This window comes from Oncorhynchus kisutch, unplaced genomic scaffold (assembly GCF_002021735.2).
Source record: "Oncorhynchus kisutch isolate 150728-3 unplaced genomic scaffold, Okis_V2 Okis03b-Okis08b_hom, whole genome shotgun sequence".
NCBI lineage: Eukaryota > Metazoa > Chordata > Actinopteri > Salmoniformes > Salmonidae > Oncorhynchus > Oncorhynchus kisutch.
The window spans coordinates 2,747,317-2,772,221 of record NW_022261980.1 but is presented as its reverse complement, the minus strand read 5'-3'; the positions used below and the strand labels follow the sequence as shown (position 1 = coordinate 2,772,221).

Genomic DNA, 24,905 nt, shown 5'->3' with positions numbered 1-24,905 from the left:
CAAGATGTAAAAGCAATCTGTGTCCCACATGGCACCCCAAATGGCATTTTCCATGCATGCAACATTTTTGCACTTTTCGTGACTTGACCTAAATTGCATACTCTATGAATATGAAGGGGGGGGGGGATTCTTATGACATTGCCAGTAGTAAGGTTTGAGTTTCATTATCAAAAAGACAAGTGCTGTAGCTTTTAAATGATATGTCCCTTTCTATTTACCGACTGAAATGAACAGAGTGGGTACCACAGGTGTACTGTACATCGTCCAAAACAACCACTCACAGTTTAACAGGCTACCCCGCTTACCCCTTTAATGTAGGAGGACACATATGCAAATAATCAGAATAATCAGGTGTGATTGTGATGTCATGCTGTGGGTCAAAAATTCCCTCCCCTCAGGAACAGGCTAAAATTCCAGGTGTTTTTCTTTTTAAAGCTCTTACACTAAAAGTGCATTGTCATAATTTTCATGTGTGGAAATATCATTAAAAAACAGGAGAATTGACTGCACTGTCCCTTTAATAACACCCACACGTGAAAATGATTTTGTTCCTTGGCCGGGAAAGAGTTTTGCTAAATGGATGGCTGAAACACACACACACACGTACGTACACATGCACGCACATACACACATGCACACACGCAGGCACACATACAGCTGTGAGAGAGAGTCAGCCGGGGCTGGAGTAATATCAATAATAAACCACAGAAAGGAAATTCACCAGCAAGACTCGTCTTGATAACGACATTCCGAGACGTAATGAATCCACTACCGAAAAATAAACAGGAGCCAAACTGTGAATAAACAAGGACAACGGCGATAACACAAAACACGCTAAGACACGCTAGGCTAGCCGCCGTCACTAGCCCAGCCACATGGTCAAAATTACATTACTCCAGATTGTACTCCAGATTACACTTACTATTATCATCCTGCGCCAGGGTTTTGGGTTTCCCCTTTGAACAGAGCTGTGAAATCCATGCTAATCATTGACACTGAGAGACTGGCTAGCGACGACGCTAGCGCTAATGCTATCGCCTGCAAGGATCTAATGGAGTCCAATTTGTGAAGGACTGGTGCCTGTGGCTGCCAGGGCAGTTTGCATGGCAGAATCAAAGATGGATAGCTTCCAAGGGAATCAAAATTGGGTTATAGGGGCCCCTGTAGAAGATTGACAACATGCTAACACTGAATTGTGGTGTTAGGGGCCTCAGCACAAGATTGACAACACACTCCAAGCTTGCATAGTAACACACAAATACACTGTAGACTAACACACACACTTGTGGTGAATCAACAACACTACACCCTAACACACCCACTACACCAAGTGTACCCCTACTATAAAGAGTAGGTCTTATGGCCCCAGTGCAATACCATGAACCCATGGTAGAATCCACCCAAACCAAGATAAGAGTCACAACAGAGTCAGCTAACAGCACACGCGATGTTTCTGTGAACTGCTAAATCTCCTCATCAGTGAGTTTCCTCCCATGTTAAGAGGAAAAGAGGTAGAGAGGAAGGGAGAGGTTGACATGGTGAGAGAAAAAGTGGGAGGGACGGAGGGATGGAGAGGTTGACATGTTGAGAGAAAAAGTGGGAGGGACGGAGGGAAGGAGAGGTTGACATGTTGAGAGAAAGAGAGGGAGGGAGGGGTTGATATAGGGAGATTCACGCTGAGACTGCTTTGAAAACCTGCATTAATGGATAATAACAAGTTAACATACTATTCCCTCTATAACCCACACAGAGACCATCTCCCTCAGGGATTTCCATGGTTTTTATTGTGAAAGCCATTTCTCCTTTGTGCCTTTATCACAGTATAGAGTGACATCAAATCTACCCCTGACCACTTCCTCTTCCTGTTGACCTCCCAGGTGACTTCCTGTCATCACTCAGTCTGTTGTTTGTAACAGACAGCTGTTCAAACACAATGTGGTTACTGTGTGCCCCCTTAACCCCTCTGTATCCAAACAGGAGCCATGGGAACACCACTCCCACCCCACCCTCCTCTGCCTACAGGGCAGCTACAGTCTCTAGCACACATACTGTGTATCCTTCACTGGATTGCAATGAAAATCTCTGTGGTGCGACAACGTGGATACCTGCTCACCAGAAAGTAGTCTTTGGAGAAAACGCGTTAGCAGTGCTAATACCCTCTGAGTGTTTTGAGTCTCCCTCCACTACAGAGAGAAGGTGTTGATGTCAGGAAGGCTCCTAGAAGAACACCCTGTGATTACGTAGCTGTTACCCCAACACCATCGTCAGAGGGAGATAACAGCCATGTGCCCGTCTATTAGAGGTCGACCGCTTATAATCTTTCAATGCCGATACTGGTACCGATTATTGGAGGACCAAAAAAAGCCGATACCAATTAATCGGACGATTTTTAAAATGTATTTGTAATAATGACAATTACAACAATACTGAATGACACTTATTCAAATGAATAAAATCAATTTAGCCTCAAATAAATAATGAAACATATTCAATTTGGTTCAAATAATGCAAAAACAAAGTGTTGGAGAAGAAAGTAAAAGTGCAATATGTGCCATGTAAGAAAGCTACCGTTTAAGTTCCTTGCTCAGAACATGAGAACATATGAAAGCTGGTGGTTCCTTTTAACATGAGTTTTCAATATTCCCAGGTAAGAAGTTTTAGGTTGTAGTTATTATAGGAATTATAGGACCATTTCTCTCTATACGATTTGTATTTCATATACCTTTGACTATTGGATATTCTTATAGGCACTTTAGTATTGCCAGTGTAACAGTATAGCTTCCATCCTTCTCCTCGCCGCTACCTGGGCTCGAAACAGGAACACATTGACAACAGCCACCCTTGAAGCAGCGTTACCCATGCAGACTCAGAGCAAGTGACGCTATTGAAACGCTATTGAAATGCTATTAGCGCAGACCTCGCTAACTAGCTAGCCATTTCACATCGGTTACACCAGCCTCATCTCGGGAGTTGATAGGCTTGAAGTCATAAACAGCGCAATGCTTGAAGCATGGCGAAGAGCTGCTGGCAAAACGCACTAAAGTGCTGTTTGAATGAATGCTTACGAGCCTGCTCGTGCCTACCACCGCTCAGTCAGACTGCTCTATCAAATCATAGACTTAATTATAACATAATAACACACAGAAATACGACCATTAATATGGTCAAATCCGGAAACTATCATCTTGAAAACAAAACATTTATTCTTTCAGTGAAATACGGAACCGTTCCGTATTTTATCTAACGGGTGGCATCTCTAAGTCTAAATATTGCTGTTACATTGCACAACCTTCAATGTTATGTCATAATTACGTAAAATTCTGGCAAATTAGTACGCAATGAGCCAGGCGGCCCAAACTGTTGCATATACCCTGACTCTGCATGCAATGAACGCAAGAGAAGTGACACAATTTCACCTGGTTAATATTGCCTGCTAACCTGGATTTCTTTTAGCTAAATATGCAGGTTTAAAAAGATATACTTCTGTGTATTGATTTTAAGAAAGGCATTGATGTTTATGGTTAGATACACGTTGGAGCAACGACAGTCCTTTTTTGCGAATGCACACTGCATCGATTATATGCAATGCAGGACACGCTAGATAAACTAGTAATACCATCAACCATGTGTAGTTATAACTAGTGATTATGATTGATTAAGTTTAATGCTAGCTAGCAACTTACCTTGGCTTCTTACTGCATTCGCGTAACAGGTGGGATCCTCGTGAGGCAGGTGGTTAGAGCGTTGGACTAGTTAACCGTAAGGTTGCAAGATTGAATCCCCGAGCTGACAAGGTAAAAATCTGTCTTTCTGCCCCTGAACAAGGCAGTTAACCCACTGTTCCTAGGCCGTCATTGAAAATAAGAATGTGTTCTTAACTGACTTGCCTAGTTACATAAAGATGGAATAAAAAATAAACGTCATCTGCAAAAATCTGCGTCCAAAAATACCGATCTCCGATTGTTATGAAAACTTGAAATCGTCCCTAATTAATCGGCCATTCCGATTAATCGGTCGACCTCTACCGTCTATTCTTCTATTCCTGAGTCTATACACACACACACACACACACACCACACACACACACACACACACACACACACACACACACACACACACACACACACACACACACACACCACACACAGTCTTCTCACTATTTTCTGTTGCCAATGAACACAACAACAAAGTGTTGACCTGTTGACCTGAGCTAAATCTGTCAAAATGGATGCCTGACTAACAGCGCAATACCAGTAGTGAACTTTTGTACTCAGTAACCTCAGAGAGAGAGAAAAAGGGGGAGGGAGAGAGAGAGAGATACAGGAAAGACAATGACAGAGACAGGAAAGAGATTACAGAGAGCGAGAAAGGGGGGATAGAGAGATAGAGACAGGGAGAAACAGGGGAAGGGAGAGATACAGGAAAGACAGAGACAGAGACAGGAAAGAGGTTACAGAGAGAGAGAAAGGGGGGATAGAGAGATAGAGACAGAGAAAGAGTGACACTGAAAGAAGGAGAGAGAGATCGAGAGAGAGATCAAGAGAAAGAGAGAAATTGAAGAGGAGGAAAGCAGAGCTCTAAGTCTTACAGCACCTCTAGAAAACCACGGCAACAATAAAAGCCAATCAAGCGTGAGTCTAATCCCACATCTGCTTGTCATAATCCAGGCGGACACCCAGCCAAGCATGGACCTACTAACTACAGCCCCCATAACTCCCCACCCTTCCCTAACTACAGCCCCCATAACCCTCCACCCTACCAATCCTCATTTGACCTGACTGACTGGCTATCTGGCTGGCTGGCTGGCTGGCTGACTGACTCTACTGTCCAATGCCCAAAACATTCCACCACCAAGTTGAATCTTTCCCTCACGCTTCAACAGAAAAACACTTTCAGTGGACATTCTCCATTGAGTTTACATTATAGTACAGGTCAGGAGTAGATTACAGCGGGCCACACAGAGATTCAGAGATTTTGTATCAGTCACGAATTCCGTAAAAAATGGAGACTAACATTGAGCCCAAGACGGTATGGGGCTCATACGTTGACCGGCAACAGACCATCCGTAATTAGTCTGTTTTTTGTGTGGTTTTTTTAAAGAAAAAAGTTTAAATGAGTTAAACTTTTGAAGGATAAATAGATGCCTTCTTCAATTACTGCAGTGGGCTAAATCAGGGCCACACAGAGAGATTATTTGTAGTGTTACGCAAATCTACTTTGAAACAAAAGTATACACCTCACACACATGGTTATGGACTAATAAAAAATAAAAATAAAAATGTACCATGTCAGATATAGTTGAAATGTATAACATCCCAATATTACACTTTATATAGATCACAGAAGACTGAAATATAACAAAACTGTTTGACATTGACACACCAGATGTCGTAAAAAAAAGTATCTTCAATAATTATGAAATTATGAAAAAGTAATAACATTCCACCCATGAGGCCAAAGAGGGCGCTTTTGGTCATTGACTGCTGGAAAGGGCTACTCTGGGTCCAGGAAAACAGCGTTTAGGGGAGAAAGAGAAGTGTTTTGAGGTCTAACTCACAAATCACTGCAGCATTCTGGAGGCCGGTGCTCTGACTGAGCAAGCTGTGTCCCTTGCTCCTGTCAGCAGCAGTATTTACAGCGACACGTGATCACAAATGTGGTGAAATCAGCACTTTTAAGAGACTTTAAGGAGTTTAGCACGTCGTTTTATGCAGTTAACTCATTACTGGGGCGATATGCAGCTAAGAGAGAGGCACAGTTGGAGTGTGTGTGTGTGTGTGTGTGAGAGATAAAGTGGGGGAATGGACAACTGATATATTATGGAGACATGAACTCAACAGAATTACAAATAAACCTGGACATGCTATCTGCTAAAGCACTCAGCTGATATAATGTGTTCTCCTCCATCTGTTCCCTAGGAGACTCTCTCTCTCTCTCTCTCTCTCTCTCTCTCTCTCTCTCTCTCTCTCACTCTCACTCACTCACACTCACACTCACACACACAGAGCCTGTGTGAGCCTCTGTTCCACTGGTCACAGAGGGAGGCTAAGCCACAGGTGTGGCCGGTGAAAGACCCCTGGCAGCTGTGTGTGAGAGAAAGAGAGAAGAGAGAGAGAGGGAAAGAGAGAAGGAGAGAGAGGGAAAGCCTACCTGAGTGCATGTGCCTGCCTATGTGAGTATGCATCCGTGTGTGTGTGTGTGTGTGTGTGTGTGTGTGTGTGTGTGTGTGTGTGTGTGTGTGTGTGTGTGTGTGTGTGTGTGTGTGTGTGTGTGTGTGTGTGTGTGTGTGTGTGTGTGTGTGTGTGTGTGTGTGTGTGTGTGTGTGAGAGCAGTCATGTGTACATATGTATCTATCCATATTATTATTTTTTATTTAACCTTTAGGGACAACATATTGAGATGTGGGTCTCTTTTGAAAATGCAATGTATTTACAACAACAAATTACACCCAAACTATACACATTCAAATAAAACATCACAAATCACCCAGAAAAAAAAGACATTCCTCCACAATAAGTCCCCAATCAGAACGGCACCAGAACATCAAGATTAAAAGTATTTAGAATTTTGTTCCAGCCATACGGTGCATTAACACTAAAAGCAGATTTACCTCGCTCTGTGGAGACCCTAGGAACCTCAACAGTTAACCAATCACATGAAAGGATTAGGCAACTCAGGTGTCTATACTTCAAAAGCAAAGTTAGATAAGATGGAAGTTTATGAATTTGGGCCTTGTAAACATAAAGGGAGTAATGTAGAGACCTACGGGTCTTTAGCCAAGTCCAGCCAACCTTTTGATACAGGATGATACAGTGATGAGTATTAAAACCTTCACCTGTAACAAAACAAAGGCACTACGGTAGATGATATCCAAAGGTTTAAGTGTAGTAGCAGCTGCATAAACAAGAACTGATAAAAAGGTTGACTGAATGATCTGCTTCCTACTGCTTAGAGAAAGGCACCATCTGTTTCTGTAGAAAAAGACAACTTTAAATCTTAGCTTCTTAACCAGTTCATCTATGTTTTTAAAATTTCAAAGACATAAGTATTTATATGCGGGAACACGTTTGATTGGAGAAACATCTAAAGAGTGAACATGTAGGTCTTCTGAAACATTCTGAGAGAGTTTCAAAACAGTATGTATTTAGTTTTCAAGTTTTAAATCAGCAAGGGATTCCTGCATAGCTCTAAAAGCTGACTGTAGTTTAGATACAGCCAGATACACAGCCAGATCAACAGTCAGATCAACATTCAGATCAACAGTCAGATCAACAGCCAGATCAATAGTCAGATCAACAGTCAGATCAACATTCAGATCAACAGCCAGATCAAACAGCCAGATCAACAGCCAGATCAACATTCAAATCAACAGCCAGATCAAACAGCCAGATCAACAGTCAGATCAACAGCCAGATCAACATTCAGATCAACAGCCAGATCAAACAGCCAGATCAACAGCCAGATCAACATTCAAATCAACAGCCAGATCAAACAGCCAGATCAACAGTCAGATCAACAGCCAGATGAACAGCCAGATCAACATTCAGATCAACAGCCAGATCAAACAGCCAGATCAACAGCCAGATCAACATTCAAATCAACAGCCAGATCAAACAGCCAGATCAACAGCCTGATCAACAGCCAGATCAAACAGTCAGATCAACAGTCAGATCAACAGTCAGATCAAGTCGGGCAGTAGCAGACATAATACTATCATCTGCATATAGATGAAGTTCACCATTTTTAACAGACTGACCAATGGTTTGTATACAGTAAATAGTGAAGAGAGCAGGACCCAAAATCAACCCCTGTGGTACAGCTTTACATACTTCAAGAAATTCAGACTTAACCGCATCAATCACAACATCCTGAGTTCTGTCACTAAGATAATCCTGAAACCATGAACAGGCGACAGAGCTCAGGCCTATTGAGGAAAACGTATATAATAGCATGATCAACAGTATCAAAAGTGTTTGACGGGTCCACAAACAAAGCAGCACATTTCATTGTAGTGTGTAAAGCATTGACAAGATCATTCACTACTAGAGTGGTTGCTGTAATAGTGCTCTGTCCAGGCCTGAACCCTGTGAGGTTTACATTCTAAATTCATTTCTCAGACAAAAAAGAGCAAAGTTCTACATTTACCAAGGATTCAATAATCTTAACTAGAAAAGGAAGCCTTGAAATGGGGTGATAATAATTAAGATCACTACTATCCCTGCCCTTATGAAGTGGCAGCACAAGAGCTGATTTACATACTTTTGGAATATTTCCTGATAACAATGTTAAATAAAAAATGGGGGTTATTGAGCCAACAATGATGGTGCTGCACACTTAGACCAGGATCCAATTGGTCGACTCTGTGGATTCCTTGTTGTCTATTGCATCCATGTGTGTGTCTGTGTGTGTCCATGCGTGCAGGTGTGTGTGTGTGTCAGGGCCGTGGTCACTAAGAGGTTAGGCACCAGATTCAGGGTCTAATTGTATGAGCAGATGAGTGAGAGGGCTGGGAACTAGGAGAGAGCCTTAGCAGACACGCCTGTCCTCACGACACTGGTGGCTTTCATTGTTCTGACTTACTACCCACGCAACGGCTCTACGTGTTACACTCACATACAGACAGAAATGAAATGCAGGACTGGACCTATAAGACAGACACATCTTTCAGAAACCAGACAATTACAAGTGCTGTAAAGGGGCCCTACATTGGGCTATTGGGAAACCTGAATCAACACTAGAGAGGAGAGGAGACTCAAAGTTATTCTAATCTCTATAGGTAATTCCCTTTACTACATACAGACAACATGTAAATACAAATACCAGCATGTTATACAAACAAATCATCAAACAGACTTCCAACTCTATTTTGGTCTCCTGTAGAAGCCTAAAGCAGCGTGTCCAACATCACAGTCAACTAGCAGATTCAGGTTTCAGTGTGCTCCATCTGTTTTCAGACACTAGCTTACTACATGTTAACTAGCAAGCCTTGTCTGCATGCCAAATGGTACCCTATTTTATAAAGTGCACTACTTTTGACCAGTGACCCATTTGGGATGCATCCCTTATCCTAAATAAAGGCCTCACCACTCAGTGGCAGAGCCCAACAGATCTCTGTTATCACCTGGCCCTCAGCAGCCTGTGTGTGTGTGTGTGTGTGTGTGTGTGTGTGTGTGTGTGTGTGTGTGTGTGTGTGTGTGTGTGTGTGTGTGTGTGTGTGTGTGTGTGTGTGTGTGTGTGTGTGTGTGTGTGTGTGTGTGTGTGTGTGTGTGTGTGTGTGTGTGTGTGTGTGTGTGTGTGTGTGTGTGTGTGTGTGTGTGTGTGTGTGCGCGCGTGTATGTTTATGTGTGTGTATTAGACACCACTACAACCCACTAGTATAATCACTATATATATATATATATCAACCTTAGGGCTTTAGAGGGTTGATCCTCATAAAGAGAGGTGACATTCAATTCAGCTGGCTCCAAATAGACACATAGCCAGGCAGACGAACATCCTCCAACTGTCCCATAGCGATGTACTACACACATCTACAATAATATGTACTACACACATCTACAATAATATGTACTACACACATCTATAATAATATGTACTACACACATCTACAATAATATGTACTCCACACATCTACAATAATATGTACTACACACATCTACAATAATATGTACTCCACACATCTACAATAATATGTACTCCACACATCTACAATAATATGTACTCCACACATCTACAATAATATGTACTCCACACATCTACAATAATATGTACTACACACATCTACAATAATATGTACTCCACACATCTACAATAATATGTACTACACACATTTACAATAATATGTACTACACACATCTACAATAATATGTACTACACACATCTATAATAATAGCCACACACCTGTATAGGCTGAAATAGCCAGGAACAAGAGCTTCGAGATGTGACCATCTGTGTGTCCCAAACGGTACCGTTTTCCCTATATAGTGCACTACTTAGTAGTGTAAACTATATTGTGCATTACTAAGTAGTGTAAACTACATAGGGAACGGAGTGTCATTTGGAAGAGAGGCACACCCCCACATAGTTGACAAGGTGCAGACTATATACTGACCATCAATTTGAAAAAACAAAGAAAGTGAGACAATCTACGGGTTAATCTGGTCTTTGCTTGATTTCTCACATCCTTGTCTCCTTTTCAAAACGCATTGCAGAAGATCTGACCCACTGGGCAAGAACTGGTTGAATCATTGTTGTTTCTACATCATTTCAACCTCAAATTGCAATTTGATGACGTTGACTCACACTGATTGGATTTGTAAAAAGTCATGAATGTGGGGAATTTCATCATTTTTTCACCCAACTTTTAACCTAAATACACTGAGTGAATTTGAACATTGAATTGACGTTAGTTGACAACTCAACCAAATGTAAATCAAAACTAGACGTTGAACTGACATCTGTGACCAGGGGGGAGGTTCTCCCCTCAGACCTTCTCCTCCAACATGCTCCGGCCCTTCTTTGGACACTGTGTTAACAACCCTCCAGGCAAGCTTCAATGCCATACAACTCTCCTTCCGTGGCCTCCAATTGCTCTTAAATACAAGTAAAACTAAATGCATGCTCTTCAACCGATCGCTACCTGCACCTACCCGCCTGTCCAACATCACTACTCTGGACGGCTCTGACTTAGAATACGTGGACAACTACAAATACTTAGGTGTCTGGTTAGACTGTAAACTCTCCTTCCAGACCCATATCAAACATCTCCAATCCAAAGTTAAATCTAGAATTGGCTTCCTATTTCGCAACAAAGCATCCTTCACTCATGCTGCCAAACATACCCTTGTAAAACTGACCATCCTACCAATCCTCGACTTTGGCGATGTCATTTACAAAATAGCCTCCAATACCCTACTCAACAAATTGGATGCAGTCTATCACAGTGCAATCCGTTTTATCACCAAAGCCCCATATACTACCCACCATTGCGACCTGTACGCTCTCGTTGGCTGGCCCTCGCTTCATACTCGTCGCCAAACCCACTGGCTCCATGTCATCTACAAGACCCTGCTAGGTAAAGTCCCCCCTTATCTCAGCTCGCTGGTCACCATAGCATCTCCCACCTGTAGCACACGCTCCAGCAGGTATATCTCTCTAGTCACCCCCAAAACCAATTCTTTCTTTGGCCGCCTCTCCTTCCAGTTCTCTGCTGCCAATGACTGGAACGAACTACAAAAATCTCTGAAACTGGAAACACTTATCTCCCTCACTAGCTTTAAGCACCAACTGTCAGAGCAGCTCACAGATTACTGCACCTGTACATAGCCCACCTATAATTTAGCCCAAACAACTACCTCTTTCCCAACTGTATTTAATTTTAATTTATTTATTTATTTTGCTCCTTTGCACCCCATTATTTTTTATTTCTACTTTGCACATTCTTCCATTGCAAAACTACCATTCCAGTATTTTACTTGCTATATTGTATTTACTTTGCCATCATGGCCTTTTTTGCCTTTACCTCCCTTCTCACCTCACATTGTATATAGACTTGTTTATACTGCATTATTGACTGTATGTTTGTTTTTACTCCATGTGTAACTCTGTGTCGTTTTATCTGTCGAACTGCTTTGCTTTATCTTGGCCAGGTCGCAATTGTAAATGAGAACTTGTTCTCAACTTGCCTACCTGGTTAAATAAAGGTAAAATAAAATAAATAAAAAATAAATGCTTTGAGAAGGAGGTGAGGACATCAGACTCAAAGAATTAAGGAAATACAACTGAGATGCACCCTTCATCACTCCCAATCATTTATAACAGAACCAACGTTCTGGAACCCAGGGCCTTTTTCAGGGTTGAACAAGCATCACACTTTACATTAAGTTTTACAACTCCACAGTGGGTGGCCTCCTCGTCCAATTAGCGGGCCCTACCCACAATTTCGGAAACACTGTGCCATATCAAATGGAATCAAACGTTTATTTACATGCCACCATGTGAATGGTACAGTACCTGTGCAGTCGAGTAGAGCAGAGAGAGAGCTATCCCAGTCTCCCAGAGCAGGAACAGGAGTGGTTTCATCTTAGCTCCGCGGTTAAACGTGCTGTTATGTGTTGGTGAGGTGCAGCCTGGGATAGGGAGCACATGTTTCAGTCAGTGTCAAGACAGGGGAGAGAAAGGCAAAAACCCAGAAGGTGCACCGCTCTTCCCATCAAATCAAAATATTATTATGGCCAGTCTAATACTTACACAATACAGTGATGTTGCAAAAACATGTGTGAAAATACAGGAATAGGCGATCAGCTGTCACCGATGATAAAGTTAGATTGTATAAATTAGCCTAAATAGAAGGAATCAGATTGAGATTGAATGTATAGCCTATAACAAATAGAGATATTGGCATATATGCGTCTGTAAATTACTATGAATGACACTAGGTAGGTAATTTCTTTGGGTATCAGGGTTCAATATTGCATGAATGTGATTATAACGATGTACTGAAAAGTTGTTGGATAACTGACACATGTAACAGCACAACCGCTACATGGATGGAATCCTAGGAGAAGCACTTCCCTCCGCTGGAAATAGCATTGGCCAATTATTGATTTCTAGCTAATTCATTCTACTTGTCAGATAGGCTCCCGCTTTCTCGAAAGTTCATTCTAGACAGTGAAGGATGCTCCCGCAGGGTAGGGGTAGCTCTAATGACACAGTTCAGCGATGTCTAAGGCAGTATAGCAGGCAGTTCATGTGTCTATAAAACGTATTTAAAATAATAACGATATTGCCAACAGCGACAGAGAAGGTCTACCGTGTCAAAAAGATGACGCGGAGCATTTCTAAATGTAAACGGTGTTCTGTAAACATAAAATGCCAGAACAACAACAATATTTAGGCTGAAATAATCAACTTGCACTTGGTTAAACTGATTATGTGGCGCGATAGAGACCATTCACAGGCACCAAATATTTCACAGACATCTGGACAGAATGACAGTACGATGTAACAGATATATAATGTTACCTTCTTTCGGAAGAATGCGCTGCGCTCATGTACAGATCAACATATCCCACCGATTCCTCAAACCTGATTTCCACCCGGCGCGACACTCCCCGATTTCAGAACCGCAACCAAAACTCGCAGTCAAATATGATGTATCAAATCGATACACAACTAATTCGCACACAACAACTAAATATCCCGTTGTGCTGTGGCCTACTACGGAGTCACAATAAAAGTCTGAATTCTCTCCCTCTTTCTCTCGCTCTAAATGTAGCGCGACTGGGAAGTAGCGATATGGAGCTCAAATAATGACCCGACAAAGTTAGAGCGCTGCGCAGCTGATTGCCGCCCTCGTCCCATCGCCAATATGGATTTGAGAATCGGCTACAGGAGAATAGGGGTACGTGATTATGTTGATTTGTTCGAGCTTCACGTTTACTCAGTAGATTTCAACATCGTTATCATCATCATGATGATCATAATATTAATCTTCGTCACATTAATAATAACTATAATAACAACAATCCTCCTCCTCACCATCATCATCATTCAGATCATTATCCTAATAATCATCATGGTCATCATCATCATGATTAACAATCATCATGCAGTCATCATCATCTCATTTATTACAAGGGGCAAACAGTAAAGAATGAAGATAATGGAAATATTATCAGTACACCAGTTTCCAACCGTATGAACTGTAACTAGTTCCATAGGTCTTTTTCCTTGCGTACCCCAGGCACATTTTCATTCTCAAACTAATATAACGTTTCAAGACCTCCCTAGTAAACTTGTGTGCCACTGTCACACTGTGATTTTGGGCCTTTAATTAATCAACCCAGATAGGCAAACTCCAGCACAGTTTTGTCTACATCTAAAATGACACCCTATCTCCTATATAGAACACCACTTTTGACCGGAACCCTATGAGCCTTGGCTAAAAGTAGTAGCGAATAGGGTGCCATTTTGGACTCATTTATGCTGTTGCTGTCACCGCTGCTCACTCGCCTGGCCCTAATACAGGCACTGTAGAGAAGTGGTGTATTACAGCCATCCCTCACCATGCCCTGTGGTGTGGCAGATCAAAGTGGCTATTACAACATGCTGGGGAGGTTCTCCTTTATTATGAGGTGAGGAATAGATGTTGGCAAAGCATAGGGGAGATACAGGGGGAGATAGGGCAGTGAGAGGGGGAGGGGGAGGGAGAGATGAGAGAGTGAGGGCAGTGAGAGGGGGAGGGAGAGATGAGAGAGTGAGACGAGTGAGGGCAGTGAGAGGGGGAGGGAGAGATGAGAGAGTGAGACGAGTGAGGGCAGTGAGATGGGAGGGAGAGATGAGAGAGTGAGACGAGTGAGGGCAGTGAGAGGGGGAGGGAGAGATGAGAGAGTGAGACGAGTGAGGGCAGTGAGAGGGGGAGGGAGAGATGAGAGAGTGAGACGAGTGAGGGCAGTGAGAGGGGAAGGGAGAGATGAGCGCATGAGGGCAGTGAGATGGGAGGGAGAGATGAGAGAGTGAGACGAGTGAGGGCAGTGAGAGGGGGAGGGAGAGATGAGAGAGTGAGACGAGTGAGGGCAGTGAGAGGGGGAGGGAGAGATGAGAGAGTGAGACGAGTGAGGGCAGTGAGAGGGGAAGGGAGAGATGAGCGCATGAGGGCAGTGAGATGGGAGGGAGACGAGTGAGGGCAGTGAGATGGGAGGGAGAGATGAGCGCGTGAGGGCAGTAAGATGGAAGGTAGACGAGTGAGGGCAGGGCAGGGCTTTGGACATGGATGAACTGGGGTATTACAAACTCACTTCACTTTCAACCAATGATCCTATTGTCTTTGTAACTCTGGCGTGCTTACCTGTAAACTCACAGCTTGGATAGATAGGGGGATGGATGGATGGACAGACAGATGGATCAAATGGATTGGTAGGTGGATGGATGAATGGATGATTCCACAGTACAGGTGCCCCTTTAGTATTGACCCTAGGCATGACAGTCAGGAGGTAGTCAGCTTGCCAGTAATTGAGAGGTCAGGAATAAAGGCTGAGACAGAATTGGGGGCTTTTGATTGAACTAGGACATTACAAACCCTCTGTTCCTATACTGTATTGGGCTTGCCACAGTTTTTGTGGTATGCTTTTCTAGTTTTTGTGCGAGTCATTCTACTAAGATCACAGCTGGTGCAGGGGGACAATCTGAAACATACTTTCTCCTTTACACTCGATTGCTGCAGAGCTATTTTCTGGAGATTTGTCTCCCTCTGCTGTTTGATTAACCAAATGACCCAGAATTTTCCCACTGTCAAATTATTGTCAAGTGGGACTGTGACTGTTCTCATCCTGTCACAATCTCATAGAAATGATAATGAATGCATAGGTACTATGTCATTGTTTATTGAGTACCGTGGTGTAAGATGTTCAGCAGTGTTTGGAGCTCGAGGCCAGACACATAGTGGGCACACAGTATGTAATGATCAAACTCATTTCACCGATCTCTTGTCCATTATTACAACGACCAACTAATATTGTTTAGAATCGTTATGTTGTGCTCGGTATATGATTAGCTGCGCCACAAAGTTACCACATCAAACTCACCCCAACCCTCATGCTCCTACAGAGCTCCACCCGAATACCAGACTTTTATTAAACAGGCATGACAGAATGGAAGTGACATAATCAAATAATGAAAAACACAGATACTATAAAAGTCTAAATAGTGATATAAATTCTAATTTGGGTTCGTTTATGCAGTTGTGAAATTAGCTAGGTCCATGTTTTCTACAAAAGATAAGAAAAGTTGCCAGATATCATACAATTGAATTGCAGATAATTTTAGGGAATAGTGCCTTTTCTCTAGCTTGAGATGACCATGACTTCCTTTATCCAATGGCTGACAGTGGTTAGAGCATTGGACTAGTAACCGGAAGGTTGCAAGGTCAAATCCACGAGCTGACAAGGTACAAATCTGTCGTTCTGCTTCTGAACAAGGCAGTTAACCCACCCACTAGGCCGTCATTGAAAATAAGAATTTGTTCTTAACTGACTTGCCTAGTTAAATAAAGGTCAAATATAAAAAGATATAACTGTCCAGAGGGGAATCCTGTGGTGCCACTCCCAATAATAGAACAAAGCAGTGGCCCATTGGTGCAGTTAAAGATGAGGGAGATTATACCTTTTTTTATGAACATGGCCTTATTTCTATTACAGCATATTGGATGACTGTTATTCATATTCCATTCACCCAGTTCAATGTAACATCGATAGGTTCAGGCGACTACATGATACTGTTATTTTCCCTATAACGATCATGAGGTTGCTAGAACCTAGCCTGAATCAAAGTTTACAGGTCGATAGTATTTTGAGTAATCTAGGTGACAGAGAGCGACACATTCAATACTGACTTTCACACTCTTGCCTGCATCTAGCTGATCTAGGGTGTAAGCATTAGTCTAACAGTTGCAAACGAGAGTTTCTATTGGACAAATTCAGATATGTTTATCCGGTTTCGTCCTGTTTGCTTCCGTTTAAGAATAGTTTTTCAAAATAATTGGTGCAATGAATACAGCCCTGATTACACGCGAACAAAGTCCACTTTCATAGCAGCCACATACAAACAGCTCATTGTATATATATAATTCCATATATATAATTCCTTCTCGCATCTATCTACGTGCTCTCCTCTCACTTTTTCCCTTCCCTTTTGGACTTTAAATCAGCTGTCTGTGACCAGGCAAAAAAAACTCCTGCTAACCTCTACACACACCCTACATCCATGCCATGTCATAGTCAACGTAGCTCCACTACAATCATGCAGTACAGTGTACAATCAGCAGCAAGCAGTTTAGCCGTTACACCCCGGTGCAGTACAGTGTACAGTTTAGCAGTTACACCCCGGTGCAGTACAGTGTACAGTTTAGCCGTTACACCCCGGTGCAGTACAGTGTACAGTTTAGCCGTTACACCCCGGTGCAGTACAGTGTACAGTTTAGCCGTTACACCCCGGTGCAGTACAGTGTACTGTTTAGCCGTTACAACCCGGTGCAGTACAGTGTACAGTTTAGCCGTTACACCCCGGTGCAGTACAGTGTACAGTTTAGCCGTCACACCCCGGTGCAGTACAGTGTACAGTTTAGCCGTCACACCCCGGTGCAGTACAGTGTACAGTTTAGCCGTCACACCCCGGTGCAGTACAGTGTACGGTTTAGCCGTCACACCCCAGTGCAGTACAGTGTACAGTTTAGCCGTCACACCCCGGTGCAGTACAGTGTACAGTTTAGCCGTTACACCCAGGTGCAGTACAGTGTACAGTTTAGCCGTTACACCCCGCTGGCAATAATAAAACCAAAAGCTTATGTTGATTTGGAAGAGTTCCAGTGTTGGACAGCCATAGCCAACTAGCTAACATAGCCTCCCTCTCTGTTGATTAGCCATAGCCAACTAGCTAACATAGCCTCCCTCTCTGTTGAATAGCCATAGCCAACTAGCTAACATAGCCTCCCTCTCTGTTGGACAGCCATAGCCAACTAGCTAACATAGCCTCCCTCTCTGTTGGACAGCCATAGCCAACTAGCTACCATAGCCTCCCTCTCTGTTGTATAGCCATAGCCATCTAGCTAACATAGCCTCCCTCTCTGTTGTATAGCCATAGCCATAGCCAACTAGCTAACATAGCCTCCCTCTCTGTTGGATAGCCATAGCCAGCTAGCTAACATAGCCTCCCTCTCTGTTTGAGCCTGGTGTTGGAGTAGGCTAAACTAGCTAGCCAAGAAAGTGAAAGTGGAAAAAAAATACACTCTCACTCTCCTTTGATATGGTGGACAACATGTCAGTTTATTCTGCAAGAGCTCTGACCGGTTTGGAAGACCTCCTCCGGGAAGTTGTCATAACTACTGTGTAAGTCTATAGAACGGGGTGAGAACCATGAGCCTACTAGCTTTTGTATTGAAGTCAATGTACCCAGAGGACAGAAGCTAGCGGTCTGCTGGCTATACCATGGTGCTACCCTACAGAGTGCTGCTGAGGATTCTGTAGACCTTCATTGAAAAACAGTGTGTTTTAATGAATTATTTGGTGACGTGAATAAATATTTAGTATTGTCTTATCTAAAAATAATGACTTTTGAAATGTATTTTTATGAAATGAACTGTGGAGGATGGTCCTCCCCTTCCTCTTCTGAGGAGTCTCCACTGCAACAAAGGCAGAAGGTTCTATAGGCCTCTCCAGTACCTTGGAAAACATCTCAGAAATGGACTTACAGAAATCAATACATTTCATGTATGTCCAAAGCATGTGAAATAAGGTAGCAGGAGCCTGCTATAATACATAGGTCACAAGTTTAGACCATTTCTGGTCTAAACTTGGATCATTTTGCCTTTGACCAATGCACCCGAATGACTATTTTAAATTGTATTATAGCATGTCTCAGACATATGAAGAAGAAGAATGTATCTCTGAAGCATACTCTGCCAAATTCCTAAATCCTCATCCACTGGTCTGTCTGTCTGTTTAACAGGGGCTCACATCCTTTCGAGAGGAGTACCTCAAAATCCCTTCTGAAAGAAGTATAATTTCAGCACCCGTCCTGATGCTCACTAGAAGATGGCCGAGTCCATTGAGCGCATGGACCGCTCCATGAGCTCCGTTGAGATGATGACTGTTCTTCCTAGTCTGTGATTGTGGCTACTTCCTCCTTTATTAGTTATAGCTTATACAGTGCTGTTGTCCAGCCCATGATTGTGAAATTATTGCATGTTTCATTGTCACATGTTCCATGATGTGGATGCTACAGTAACTATACAACTGGGCTTGTGTATCATCAGATCCAAGACTGACCCAAAATCTAACTGTCCGTCCATAGCATCAACATCATAGTTGAGGGGCCATGGCTGGTGGATAAATTGAGAGAAAGTGGCAGAGAAGAGGTCAAGGTCATAGTGTACTGCAGATTTGTTGAGTCCAAGGGAACCTACACCCTTTTTGAGGCACTGAAATGTTGTGTTATGCAGCATGCAGTACAGTACATCCACTGTCGTAACTATAAATGATGCAATTGGCAATTCCTTCATGTAAAAAAAGACATGTAGGAATGTATGTAGGAATGAATTATTAACAAATCAGTACCGATATTACTTGTCTTTGATGACTGCAGGACCATTAAACGGGTCACAGAAGTTTACTTCCGCCTTCGGGAAGCACTGGATCCTTATGCCTGGACGACATCAGGTGTGTGGTGGCCACAGTGGCATTCGGTATGGGCATCCAGGTGGACGACATCAGACGGGTGGTGCATTTGGGGGCTTCCAGTGACTTCCTTTCCTACTGGCAGGAAGTTGGGAGGGACCACAGGGAAGGATGTTTCCCTAGGTGAGGAAGGTGATCCTGTCCTTTGGTCTTAACAACAAGGACAAGGGCACGACTCAGCCCCACAACAAGCGTGTTGGCCTTTTGTTCAACACGGTGGCTCGAGTGTTCCCCAGCGCATCAATCTGGGTGCCAAGGGGCCCACTCCAGTCACTTCTGCCTGACATTGGCTCAGATTACTTTACCACGAGGTTTGTCATTTATTCCAACGCTGGGCATTACATGGGGCTGCAAGACACAACTACGCATAGATAAGTTCCTACCACAGACAATAGAAACTGGCTGCATTTTTTGAAGATGACGAAACTGATCTGTCTAACAGGCATCGTTTCATGCCCAAATCCGTCTGGGAACCTCGGTTCAACAAACTACCTCCTGTCATCCTGTGCCTGATTCAAATCGGATAAAGATTCCATATCCAGACTGCCTATCGTTGACAAAGAAACATCACACTCAGGCTGGTTAAAGGGTTATACTTTTCACAAAGTGAAAGCAGCATTTTAGAAACAAGTTTACCATCTGCATGTCTGCTGTTAGAGGTGTTCAATGGTTACACCATAAAGGAGATGAACACTCCAAATAGACATAATGGGACAACACCTGGGATAGTGAAGACAGACCAGAGGGAATGTCAAGCATCATTTATTTTCCTTTTTCAACAGTGTAACCCTTTCTTTCTGACTTATAAGCATCTGCTGAAGAATGTGCTGCATGGCAGCCACTCCCTCCAGCATTGAGGTCTCGAACCACCTTCTCCTCTGAGTTCAAGTGTTATTGTCACATGCACAGGAACAGTGAAATGCATAAGAATAGAGCCAACCATCTCAATTTCAGTATACCGGTAGATGTTTTTCTTGGTCCTGTTCAGACTTTGTAAATCAAACAAATACATGTGTGAACACCAAAACATGTTTTTTTTTGTTTAAACTTTTGTTAGAATAAATAGTGAATGATTTATAAACTGTATGTCATTCATTACCTGAGGGGAATAAGAAATCCTGAAGATCATATTGTGTTAATCATAACCCTATGCACCAGAGAGACATTAACCTCAAAACACAGCCAAGTGGTTCTCCCTTGGCCTGTCTCCCGGCAACGTTCTTTGGCCTGTTTGTAAGTCCTTAGCATGTTTCCCAATTTACGTCTGAACTTCTCAGTTCTTCTCATGGTAACCATGATCCGCAAAGATCCCCTCCATCTTCTTGTAGAAGGCATTTGGAGGGACCCTGAGAGCCAGCATGTTGAGTCAAGTGAGTTTGAGAGTTGGAGGGATCCATGAGAGACAGCAGGTTTAGTCGGGAGAGTTTGAGAGCTGTGACAAATGACAGTAATCAGATGGGACATATTTTCATGTATTTATATTGTACAAGTGCTTGATTATTTATTGCATGAAGCACTTTCAGTGTTTACAACATTGAGACCCTTTTGGAAATAGGCCCCTACCTTACAAGACCTGTTGTGTGAAGTTTGCTCTGCTGAACTTGATATCTTGACATTTGCTGTGCCTAAGCTACATTACTGAATAATTGAATATCTCATGTTACACTGAAATTATTATATCAGCCTTTTGTATTGAAAACACTGAACCTGCCATTCTAAGCCCGCCAGCCCCTACAGCTTATGTACTATTTTAAACATCTTTGTAATAAAATATATATTGTGTGATAATCCTGTGTTGTGTGATTCCATTACCAGCATCCAGGTGTGGTCTCCATTGATCCTGTCCCATCATAAAACCTGTGGATGTTACAATGTTCTATTCAGATTTTTGCATATGTCACAACAGAGAGAAAGAGGAAAGAGGGTTTACTCCGCACAAAATCTGTCCACAAAGGAGGTCAATGAGAGGGTCGAATTTGGTCAGCAAAAAATGCAATTGCTAATTTGCTACATGAGGCTTCTTTGATCGAATAAAAGTTTCGTTATGGTTAGGTTGTTACGAATGCACTGATATAAGTGGACGCATGTGGAATTTCGGCAACTTTGAAAAAAACATGTTATATTAGAGTTGTGCCCGTTGTTCACACACATATCTGCCCTCTCATTGGCTAGAATGGTCCCACCTGATCTCGCCTGCCTTCCATCTTTGAGGACATGCGTTAGAGTGGTCACTCGCCTATATTGTCAATATAATGAATAATAGTTGGTTACAACCATCCGACAGTGGCGTCTAAATAATTACGCTTTTGTACAATTACACAATAAATACCTTTGCTGGCTGTCTCCATGTCCGCACAATTACCAAACACAAGTTGTACTCAGGATAAGACTACTTACAATTAACACATTAACAGAACACAGAGACTGGATAGAAGCCCTGTCAGCTGTGAATCGTCGGATTTGATTATGCTGAGCCGTGGGGCATCGGTCTATGGCCCATGACTTGAACGGGAAAAAGCGGTGAGGGAGGAGCGCCTTTCTCAAATGGAGCAGTATTCTGCGCTGATCGGCCATGATGTCAAAATAAAGGCAGCATGGTGCATCTTCCAGAAACATACAACATATTTTTTCCGTAAAATATACGTTTGAATTTTCAAACTAGTTTTCATTGGGGAGGCACGTAAAGCATTTTTATCAAAACGAATCACTTTTGCATGTGAAAACACAGAATCCTACTCATAATTATGTCACTTTTTTTAGATGACTTCACCGTGGGATTTGAACGGGGCACCTGGCTCACGCCCAGGAGGCAGCTCGGTTCCAAAACGAATGCAATCAACTTTCACTCGAATCGAATCGAATCAATGGCCTTAAAATTCACAATCAGATGACTACAGTAATGGCACCTCCACACTCTTAGAACATTTAATTGTGTAGGATGTCATGTGAAATCTCTAATAAGTGTAATGCACGTTTCTTTTGTCATTGATAGGCTTTACACGTACCTGCGTATTCCACGTTCTTCTACGGATGCCCTCCATTTATTTATAACATTTAACATACACTGATTATTCATTTATTCTCCATTCCTCTGCGCCACCACCTCCAGCACAGTAGGTGTCAGCATTCACCTCAAACGCTTGTTTGCGGACCACCATTATACCAAAGAAGAAGAAGAAGAAGAAGAAGAAGAAGAAGAAGAAGAAGAACTCAGTGCAAACCAATAATGTATAACATCCTGGAATGTAATTCTATCTATTGGCCATTGAGAGCACACCCCAGTAGGAGCAGTCCTCCACAGGAATGAATGGAATTCTACAGTATTTCAATTAATTGTTTCAAGGACAAAATGACATGTATTTAAGTACTTATTTTGTAATGTTGGGGACAGTAACATTAGCTATATCTAAAAAGTATACTTGTTTTACTTGTAATGTTTATATCTTTTTTGTCATGTTTTATTGGTATGTTTAGCTCACATAATAGTAATGTAAACGTATGCATTAAGGTGTATGTAATATAATGAATGTGGCAAAAACGAATGTAGACATTAATACATGCATATCTATAGCTTCCTAAATTTTTACAACGTTGGGGGAGTGCCAAGATGGAGGCACGGTGGCTTCAACACAGCGCCCCCTAAAAGTCATCTAGTTGTATACATAAATTATTGGTGCAAACTCATCCCAAACCCAGCGCATGCAGTCACATGAGAACGCGCCATGGCTTCAGTTACCTCAACCACTCGCTCAACTCGCTCCTCCCGACGAAGCGGCGCCGGCCCGTCCAGCTCCAGCCCAACCCGGCTCTCCAGAAGCCAGGAGAAAGAGGAGCTTAGCCACCTGAACGACCGCCTGGCCGCCTACATAGAGCGGGTCCGCCAGCTGGAGAATGACAAGTCCTCAATGCTGCTTCTCCTGGAGGAGAAAGAGGAGTCCACGACCCGGGAGACGGCCAACGTTCGGCGGCTGTACGAGACCGAGTTGGCCGACGCGAGGAAGAGCTTGGACGTGCTGGCTAACGACAGGGCCCGGCTGCAGATAGAGATGGGTCATCTTTCTGAAGAGCATAGCAACCTACAAACCAGGTAACGTTAGATATAATAACCTACAAACCAATCTATGTTTGTACTGTGTATTCGCGCTGTTGTCATTGAGTGTTGAGATCCATAGTTTAAAAAAAATAAAAATAGCATAAATGGTTAGTTTGCAATTAGGCCTAAATTGTTGCAGTAAAAAGTTGTATATTTTGGGATAGGGTACGAAAGTTGAACTAAGCTAATGATGCATTTCTAAGTTAAATTCTTCAAAAATCAATGTCTAGCCTTTATCATTAATTAAACAATCGCAAATTCTCCATTTAAATAATACTAATTAGGTGGGTGCTTATTTGTCCTATTTCACCTATGTATAAATGTGTATTATACACGTGTGAATTGTTAGTGTTTTTGGCATATCCCAACTCCCCTTAGACACTCTTGGAGTATGTGGTTCCCCATTTATGATCATATTGTTTGTCTTTGCAAGACATGATCTACAGATAGTAATGATTACCTTTTTGAGGAAGAGACCTCAGATAGATTTGGTTTGTCATCTTTCTTTCCTAATAAGAAGCATGAGAATATCCTCCTGTTATTATTATCCTTCTGCTATCTCTTGTTTGAATAACCACAATATCATTATAGTAACCTAATATCATAATAGTAGCCTAATATCAATAGAACCATATGCCGTGTATTAACATCCACAATTAAAGTAACAATTGAATTATACCCAGAATAAAAAACGATCTCTAAAATCACTCCCTTCAGGAAGTGAAGCATATAAGCACTTGACTTCTGTCATCTCTATTCTATCCTAACAGGAACCATAGTAACCATCAGACTTCTGTCATCTCTATTCTATCCTAACAGGAACCATAGTAACCATCAGACTTCTGTCATCTCTATTCTATCCTAACAGGAACCATAGTAACCATCAGACTTCTGTCATCTCTAGCTTACCCTACAAGTAACCATAGCAACCACCTGTCTTCTGTCATCTCTTTTCCTCCCACCAGGTGTTTGTGTAGTAATAATGGCAAAGAGTCGGAGCTAAGATTTAAAGGGCGACTGAACTCAGTGATTCCCTTTGTTTTTCAGTTGCTCATTTAAAGGCCTAATGCAGTCAAATGTGATTTTCCTGAGTTTTATTTACATTTTCACACTGAGGTTGGACTAATACTGTGAATTTGTGAAAATGATAATGTACTTTTAGTGTAAAAGCTGTTTGAAAGACCACCTGAAATGTCGGCCTGTTTTGGTGGGATGAGGGTTTTGTCCGTAGTTACATCACCATGCTGTGAATTAGTTAATATACCAATCAGAAAGAGTTCCAAGCCTCTCTGCCAGTTTTGTCAGTTTTCCCCTCCCCATTCAGACCACTCTGACAGTCCTAGCAAAATTCTTGCTTGAGAAATTACTCTTTGCTAAGAAGCTATTTTAAATATATATATATTTATTTTTTATTTTTTACTGTTTTCAAATAAAATGTTCACAGTAAGGTGCTTAATTGTTACCCAGAAATGATTTGATATTGAGGTAAAAATGGCACCCGTGGACTTGTTAAAAAAAATATATATATATAAGAAAAATTTGATTTCAGTCTTGGGGGTGTGGTTTGATAACACGCCCACATC

The 24,905-nt window shown here is 42.3% G+C and overlaps 2 protein-coding genes and 1 long non-coding RNA gene across 11 annotated transcripts in view; 1 reads left to right on the top strand and 2 right to left on the bottom strand.

Moving 5' to 3' along the window:
- adamtsl3 (ADAMTS-like 3) overlaps positions 1-13,365 on the bottom strand; it is a 184,959-nt gene extending 171,594 nt beyond the window's left edge. The window contains exons 1-2 of one of the 2 annotated variants that reach the window (XM_031812497.1): positions 13,024-13,365; positions 12,013-12,128 (exon numbers count right to left, since the gene is read on the bottom strand). In XM_031812497.1, coding sequence (XP_031668357.1) covers positions 12,013-12,081 — 69 coding nt within the window. In that variant the 5' untranslated portion in view covers positions 12,082-12,128; positions 13,024-13,365. The remainder of the gene's footprint in view (positions 1-12,012; positions 12,129-13,023) is intronic. The other variant, XM_031812498.1, reaches the window with a different exon arrangement.
- A 6,610-nt stretch (positions 13,366-19,975) lies between these two features.
- Positions 19,976-22,364, bottom strand: LOC116359601 (uncharacterized). Of its 3 annotated transcripts, none has more exons than XR_004206709.1 (3): positions 22,235-22,364; positions 21,042-21,086; positions 19,976-20,661 (listed from the first exon to the last, which is right to left on the bottom strand). It is a non-coding gene; the product is annotated as an uncharacterized LOC116359601 (long non-coding RNA). The 3 variants fall into 3 exon arrangements; XR_004206707.1 differs by lacking the exon at positions 22,235-22,364 and adding an exon at positions 21,559-22,010; XR_004206708.1 differs by lacking the exon at positions 22,235-22,364 and adding an exon at positions 21,627-22,009.
- LOC109884223 (lamin-L(III)) overlaps positions 22,346-24,905 on the top strand; it is a 17,873-nt gene continuing 15,313 nt past the window's right edge. For 2 of the 6 annotated variants that reach the window (XM_031812488.1, XM_031812486.1), the window contains exon 1: positions 22,346-23,316. In XM_031812488.1, the coding sequence (XP_031668348.1) occupies positions 22,952-23,316 (365 nt within the window). In that variant the 5' untranslated portion in view covers positions 22,346-22,951. The remainder of the gene's footprint in view (positions 23,317-24,905) is intronic. The other 4 variants (XM_031812485.1, XM_031812487.1, XM_031812490.1 and 1 more) reach the window with 4 other exon arrangements.